Source organism: Lottia gigantea (assembly GCF_000327385.1).
Source record: "Lottia gigantea unplaced genomic scaffold LOTGIsca_11, whole genome shotgun sequence".
Classification (NCBI taxonomy): Eukaryota; Metazoa; Mollusca; class Gastropoda; family Lottiidae; genus Lottia; species Lottia gigantea.
Window position 1 is genome coordinate 1,998,773 of NW_008707001.1, and position 8,542 is coordinate 2,007,314.

Sequence of the window (8,542 nt, forward strand, 5' to 3'; positions counted from 1 at the left end):
GCGAAAATGAAATTTGTATTTTGGAATGTTGACCATCTGATAGAATCATAATCTAATTTGTCTAGATAGTCTATCAGTATAATTTCATTTTTAATTGTTGTGTCCGATTTGGCATAATGAAAATTCAGTCCGTAGCGCCACCTTGTGACACAATGATCGAAAGATCAATTATTTTCTGATTAATGAAATGATTGAAGACCTTACTCAATCCTCGACATTTCATGTTTACTTGAAGGATTAAACGACTTGCTTACAGCGTGGTCATTGTGATAGTGTGGATTTTTAATATCTTAGTATGCTTATGAAAGAATACCGAATATGTATGCCGCTGTCAGTTGAAGAGGTGCAGTATTTTTTGTAAACAAATTGAAAGTAGAGTTTTGACAGTTTTATTGCATTGATCATTTCGCTAAATTTATTGACTCGAAATCTTCATTCCTTCTTTATGTTTTTGCAAAGATGCAAATGTCATTAGTGGAATGAAATATGATTTATCAAAAAAGAATATTTGCAGATGCAATTTAAATCTTTACCATTTATTTTTTACAAAAATGCAAATTATCTTGTATAGGCAGTAGTTGGTCTCTAGGGAAATTCATTACACAGAGCCTTATCATCACAGCTTGTATCATAATCTATGACATTACATAACATTGGTTAGATAATACCATATTCATAGTTATATAAATACACAGATTATATGGATATACTACTTCTAGTTTTATTACATACTACGTTTCCAAACACATACAGGTAACGTTATCAAGTGAAATAACATACATAGTATGTAATAAAACTAGAAGTAGTATATATCCATATAACTTGTGTTCTTATATTTTACTTTGTCATGTATAACTTATACTAGGAATATGGATTATCAACTTATTGTCTTCTGTAAAAACAAATTTTGAATACCGGTACTTAATGTGTGCTTTTGCTTAAATTTTTATCAACGCAAAGACATTCTAAGACTAACAGTACTATTTTGAGGCTGCTATTCTAATTCTCATAAATATGATGGGAAAAATTCAAAAAACATTTTACTTTGCTCAGAGTATAAGTGGAAATGATCAATAATACAATAAATTTTTTAATGCACTTGATATAAGAGTTAAGAGTATAGGTTTCCAATTTCTTTACGATATATAAGAGTGAGTAAAGTGAAGTGTGTTATTATTGATCTTGGAGGTCATTAAGAGTTTTTATACGAGATAAATCAGTTAATTATTCAGGGGGAATAATCAATAATATATATAATATACAAACTGTTACAAACATAGTCGTGTGAACTTGATTGATTTGAACTAAGAATCTAATATGTAATTTATACTTACAAATATTAAAACAGCCTTCAAAAAATGTTGTTACTCAGAGTTTCACGCTATGTGATCTTCAGACAACTGACCTATTTCAGCCTGCATTCCTACTGAAGTTGGACAAGTAGAACTTATTCTCATGTCTACATTATGAGACAAGTTTTTGATTGGAAAAGTGAAAAAAATGAAAGCAAAAAATAGTGAAAAACAACGTTCCTAGCAATTGAAATATTTAAAAAAAAAAATAGAGAACATAACAAATTGGACTTTTTTACTGTATGATTTCATTTCTATTTTTTTGGAACATCACAAACCTATGCCAGAAGTCTGGCAGAAGATATTGACTGTTGGTCATTTGAGCTGCCCTACCGGTCATGTCTGGCAATCAGCAGTCCTTGTCTATGTCTAAGCTAACTAAATACAATTAAGCTGGTAACCCATCTATTTCACCAATTTCAAATATTCAGTTTTCCATATCAACCCATATCAAAATATTTTCAAGTCAATATTTATGTTATCTTGATAATATTTCGACCATGTCAAAGTCTTTGACCTATTAGACCTTTTGAAATATTAAAGGGATTGTGCACCATTATAATATTTTGTTTGATCAAATGAATTCTTTTCTTAAAAAACAATTGTTAACAAAAGTTAACAGGGGGACCAGGAATAGTACACCAAAATCTAATGTTAAAACTAGTTATTTTTTGTAACACCAAAACTATTTGATAAATTATGTAAGTTACATAACGTTTTTAAGTTTGCTATGTTTTTTGTTAGCTGTTAGATTACTACTGTATGGATTTAAGTAAAATAAATTGTAGAGAAATAGGTCTCCTATGTATTCTAAATGTTTCAACTAATAATATAGAACTGCTTTCCAGCCAAACATCAAACTGCTTTATTAACAATTAGTACTGTCTATTTTTAATTAACCCTTTTAAGAAGTATAATATTGATTGACAGATGTATATATTTTATTGTGTTATTGATCAGAATGATTGATTAGTTATCAGTAATTAATGATAATTAGCCTGAAGGTCTTTTAGTATTGACACACCTAGTTTTACTAGCAACATAAATTACCCTCTAATTTTATATAATGTGTAATTGTTATTACTGTTTAATATTTCTAGATATTCCTAATTGGCTAATTATTATAAAAACCTGATAATTTTCCATTGATTTACATGACATTCACTAGTTAAGGGGAAACTTTCACGTCTTCCCAACAGGAATATGAGCATTATTAGATATTTGAGTTGTTTTATGTAGTGTAAGTTTACACCAATACTTTTATATTTCTCATATTCTTGTGTAAATACAAGATAAATGACATTTCACACCATCAAATTGTTCTTAGTGCTTTTTTTGTTATTTACAATAAAGCTTAGAATACGAGGTTTTGATTACAAGATCCGCGCTTTTACGAGCTTTCGAAGGGTACCCAAGCGTCAAAATGACCAAATATGGCATATATGAGGTTTCAATTGGTCACCCACGATATGTTGGCGGATGAGGGTAGAGGACACAAAAGATCAATTTCGTGAGGTATGGTGAAGGACCTGCTGGTAGAAAGGATCCCCGATATTTGAAGGTGTTATCTTACTGAAAATAATTGTTTGTTTGTTTCTTCTCTTATCCTTCCTCATATTCCCAGAACACAAATTAAAACTCATCTCAATAGATCTTATTCATGCCTTGTTTTTGGCGCTGAAACTGAAGCTAGTTTCATAACACAAATTATGTCATCCATTGTAAAGAAGGTGACGTAATATGAATAAATAGCCAACACCTGATCAACAGCAAGAAAATAGGTTTAAAACGGTCCATTCTCAGAAATGTGTGATGGTAAACTTCATTTGAAAGTATCATGAAATAATGATGTAAAATATGAATAGTTTTGAGTCACTAGGACTGGAGAAGGAAACGATTTGACTGCAGTGACACAATGTTACCTTTGTTTGTTTGTGGCCAATGCTTGAATAGGGGTCTATACACCACAAGACTTTCATCTCTTCTGCTTGATTATATTTCAGTATAAAATAGGTCAGTTGTATATGGTAGCCAAACATTCCAGTGAACAGAGCGAGAAAGGGGAAGGAGTAGAGGTCGTTAAAAATGAGTCGTGTTCCCATCCTGAATATGGTGAGGGTCAATTCACAGAGAAACGGGTTTATTTATCAAGGTATGTCTGTCTTATATACAAGAAATGGCATTTTAGTGCCTATATTTGCAGGATTCTCATGATATGGCACTTTGCATGTGATTGTCTGTCTTCATTAGCTTAAAACAATGTAGTCTGCCTTTAATGTCTGTCATGAGAGAAGAATGATAATTAATCTGTAATGATTATTGACGTTGTTAACTCATTATATTAGATATGACCACACCTTGTTAATTAAGATTACATCAATATAATATATAATATAATATAATATATCGTGTAAAGACATTTATGCACTTCCTGATGTTATTTGAAACTTAACACAAGCATTCCCCTTAACTTCTTAACCACTAAAATTTTATTTAAAGAGATGGGTTCGCTTTTGCGCTAATTGTAGTTTAGTCTCAGAAATGGGTACCGGTATTATTTTAGCTAAGCTAGCTAATCAGTTACAGTGTTCACAGCTCACTTTCAAAATTTGAGTCCTCAATCAATCCCTGAAAATGCTTTTAATATGTTTTAACTTGTACTTAGAGCTTGATATATATTTTCCCTCCTTCGAAAAAAATCTTGCAAGCTAAAAAATTAAAAAAAAGGTCTAGCCTTTTGCTGCAAATTTGGTAACTGCAAAAAATGTACGAATTTCCCCTTCATTTCAGTCGATTGCCAGCCTGGTTGCAGTCGTTTATTCCTAGAATATTTTACGTGACAGAGAAAGCATGGAATTATTATCCCTATACAATAACAGAATATACAGTAAGAATTAATTAATTGATTATTGGTATGAGATTATCAGAGAAAAATCTAATTTGCTTCTTTAAGATCCCTTGGCATGCCACTATCAGGTAATTCTATATTTTAAGTAGAACTGTCTGTAATCAAATGACCCAAACTATCTATATACTGTAAGATTACTTGTTATTGGTATGACAGTATTGGAGAATATATTTAAGTTTAAGTACTGCTGGCATGATATATAGCAATATAACAGTGATTATTGCATGATATATGAAAATGTTAAAAGGAATCTGGGTGGCTCAACGAGTTAAACACTTGTGATGCAGCTGATGCTGCTGTCCTGGAAAATTGTCCCCATTGCACACTTCATGATGTAGCCCATATTTTAATGTATAATGATCTGCTAAATGTCAAGATATTTTCCTATGATCTGTTTTCAGTGTTCGTTTATTCCCAAGTTTAATGTATATATAGAAACTAGATATGAAAACAATAATGGCTCATCTAACAATGTATGTATAGCTCACTTTCACTACCAATATTTCTTCATTTCACCTCACCTCATAAGTAGTTTCCTATAAAATTGTGTTCCGATTTTGCACAGAGCTCATCTCAACCTACCGACATATCTTGTAGATACACAATTCATATAAGGACAGCTAGTTTTGGAATAGGGAATTCTTTTTTATTTAATCTCAAAATGAAAATTAAGTTTGAAATTTAGCACCTCCTGATGATTAAGAGTAGAGTTATTGCCCATGTTTCTATTGAATATTGAATAACCCTTCTCATGATTATTGCAGTGTTTAGGTATAGGAGCTGATCAGTTAAGTTTACGCACGGTAGATTTTATAGATATTTTACATGATCAAGTACCTGATAAGTATTATAAAGAGGAGGAGGTAAGCTGAGTTTAGTTTAATATTTTTAAACACATCTCCCAGGGACTGACTGAGCATTGCTGGACCCCCACCCCCAGACTCTCATCCTACCTATACTTAAAAGGGCAGTATGCAAAATTTTCATTATCAACAATGTCGTAAATTATACAAAAGAAATGGAATGTGCCTTTAATTCTGATATTTTGATATTAAAGGAACAGGTGTGCCATTTTCAATTTAATTTTTTCAACATTTTTAAAAAACTTTGACAGGGGGATGCTTTAAAGCAGGCAGACATATATTAACACTGGCCAAACCTGACTAATCCTTATTTTATTTTGTTGTTAACAGGATCTGAGTAAGTTTGGATCGAGGAAAACCAACAGAGGACCTCTACAAAATGGTTGGGATGTAAGTATGATTGCTTTACACATTCATCTCGCTGAAACCATTTTCTCACCATCTTGATCTATCTAGTAGACGGTATAACTGAGTTGATGTTTAAGTGTACTGCGTTTTTATTGGTAACAGAAAATAGTGACCATCTTTCTCTGCATGTTTATTGACATCACGGAATGCAGCAATTTGATTGGATTGTAGGGATGTCTGGTTGAAAATTCGAATCGATGCTATCAGTGTCCCTGATACACATTAAATTTTTAGAAAGCCTCTTTACCATCAAGATAAGTAAAATGAGTAGTCATGGAAACATGGCCATGCTGCTGCCCTGACAAAATTCTCCACATTGCTAACTGTATGACGGGGCTTACTTTCATTAGGAGCATGCCCAATAAGGACCTCTTTTAACTTTTATTTATTGTTGTTATTTTTTTTGTAGAAAACATCTAATCCTATAATGTGCTCGTATAAACTGGTAAAAGTGAAATTTGAAGTTTGGGGTTTACAAACTAAAGTTGAAGGTTTTACTCACAAAGTAAGTACCGGTACCATTAAAAGTGATTTTTTCATCCATTTTATCTTTGTGTAGCTGGAACTGTAAACTTGTATAACATAATGCTAGAAACAATTAATGAAAATGCCCTAGAGTTTGACTAAGGATTTGCTTCAGTGAATATGAAATTCAAAATTATATGATTTGAGTCTTTGTTTATGTATAAAATAATAATGACCAAGAACATGTTTTAAGCAAGCCTGAGAAAGAGTAAGGCAGACAGTGGAATGTCCATAGGCAACGCCTGCGAATAATTTACCTGGCCTTTCTCTTTCGAATTTCTCTAACTGAATTTGAATCCATGTGCAACCTCAAAGAGATTTGCCAACAAACGTTTATATATTTCTATCAATGCTATTTATTTTACAGTCTATACGAGATATATTATTATTAGGACATAAACAAGCGTTCGCCTGGATAGATGAATGGATTGGTGAGTACGATTGTTATTTTACTAATTTTGATGAACGTTGAAGTGACTCCACTTGCCATACATGATCTGAAGGACTTGTGATTTATGTCCTGTTCTGGGTCATTTAATATTCATCCAATCAAATGCCCTGTTTAGACTTTCATACTGCATGTAAGGAAATCTAGGGTATTTATTAGTGATATTGATGTTATCTTATGCACACCATAGACCTTATTCACGCATCGGCCATATTGAATCCAGAACAAGGCTCATAACGCAAACTATGAAAAGGTAACGTTATGTCACTGAATGTAATCGCCACGTTGATGTCTTTAAAGCCTCCTTCTCCAGTCCAACTAACTTGAAACTTATCATATTTTACATTATTAAATTTAAATTGATTAAGCTATTTAATGATACTTGTACATGAATTTTACCTTCAAACATTTCCGAGAAAGGCCAGTTTATAGTATATCTTGCTGTTGAGAGAGTGTCTTATGACGTCAAATAGGCTATTCATTCATCGCCATCTTATCATTGGATGACGTAATTAATTTGTGTTATGAACCTCGCTTTCAGTGTCTCAAAACGAGACATGAATAAGGTCTATAGTGATGACAAATTTGATTTTAAACAGAAATGTCTGAAGAAGATGTACGAAGGTATGAAAAGAGTATGCACGAAGAAACGAACAAGAGAGTTTTAGCTGGATCACGATCAACATCACGACTTGGATCTCAAGGTGATTCACGATCAGGATCTACCTCATCACAACCGTGATTATTAGGAATATTTAAATTTTGTTAATATATATAATGGGTAGGTGCTCGATTAGTGAGTTCTGCACGTTTGGGTTTCATGGAATCAAACAAATTGGACATCGTAACAATAATGTCTTCGGTAATAAACATGTATTAATATATATAATGGGGGGTGCTCGATTCAGGATTCATGGAATCAATTAAAAGTTCGGTATAAGTTCAGAATGCGTTCCGCCTGTACCAGTAGACAGAATTCAGAACGGCAGAGAAAGGGTAAATTTTGCATGTGACATATCCATTTTCGTAACGTTCTATCAAAGCCAGAATTGGAACAGAGAGAACGTGTTCAGAACTCTCAGATCGAGTGCCACCCTTGTATGGCTGTGATAGTAGTGTTAAAGTGAATTAAATAAAACATTTTAAAGTGGGAGAAAGCGCCAAGTTTTTGACTCTATTGAAAGTTTACAGATTGTTTGTTGTTCTTAATTTTTAGTCGTTATTTTGAATTTTTTAAAGAATTTTAAATTTTTAAATCAAAAGAATTAATGAATGGTTTTAATTCATGTTAATTATTTTAAATTATTTATTTTGATTATTGGTTATCAAATGGCATTTTATATCATGGTGTATCAGTTATTATTGAAATTAGACCAAACTTGTGTACCATTTCATTTTGTATTGGCTTTTATTTTTGATATAGCAACTTCAGTTAGGGTCTAATGACAGCCCTCTTGAAAGTTAGTCTAATTAACCTTTGACTTAACTCGATGACGTCTACATATTTGTACCCTCTCCAGCGCTGGTATTTTTTGAGTGGTCTTTATCAGGTTAGGTCAAAAGGTTACTTTAATGTTCAAGAGGGCTGTTGTTAGACCCTAACTGAAGTGGCTATATTAAAAGGGCGAATATCCACGGCCATATTAAAAATGAAAGATAATAATGAAAAGGGAAAGAAAGTAAGGTCTAATTTAAATTAGACTGTATGGCATATCATATTGAAGCTGCAGGAATTTCAGGTTGATAAACATATCGGTGCAATAACCCTGAAATTTCCATCAAGTTGGCCAAAAAATTCTGAATTATTTCCAAAAATTTCAGTATATAAGTAAATTTGAATATGATTTTTTGGCCACTTAATCATCACTTTGGTCTGTAAAGGTCTACAGGCCTACCCTCATGTTGTTATTAATACCTTACAGACCTGTGATTTATCTTTTATTTAACCCTAGCAGCGTGTTTACCGGCCACATACTAACGCAATATATACCCGAGCACTGTTACTAAGTGAGCACTGTTACTAAGTGACGTGATACAA

At 32.4% G+C, this 8,542-nt stretch overlaps 1 protein-coding gene across 1 annotated transcript; it reads left to right on the forward strand.

Annotated features, from left to right (window-relative positions):
• Nucleotides 1–231: 231 nt before the first annotated feature.
• On the forward strand, nucleotides 232–7,246 carry LOTGIDRAFT_212050 (hypothetical protein; the record flags this gene model as incomplete). The annotated part of the gene is made up of 9 exons (XM_009047118.1): nucleotides 232–343; nucleotides 3,356–3,504; nucleotides 4,143–4,239; nucleotides 4,662–4,733; nucleotides 5,025–5,123; nucleotides 5,454–5,513; nucleotides 5,941–6,036; nucleotides 6,424–6,487; nucleotides 7,104–7,246. Exons 1-9 carry the CDS (start codon nucleotides 296–298, stop codon nucleotides 7,244–7,246), a joined length of 828 nt encoding a protein of 275 aa, XP_009045366.1. The 5' UTR covers nucleotides 232–295.
• Between the last annotated feature and the right edge of the window lie 1,296 nt (nucleotides 7,247–8,542).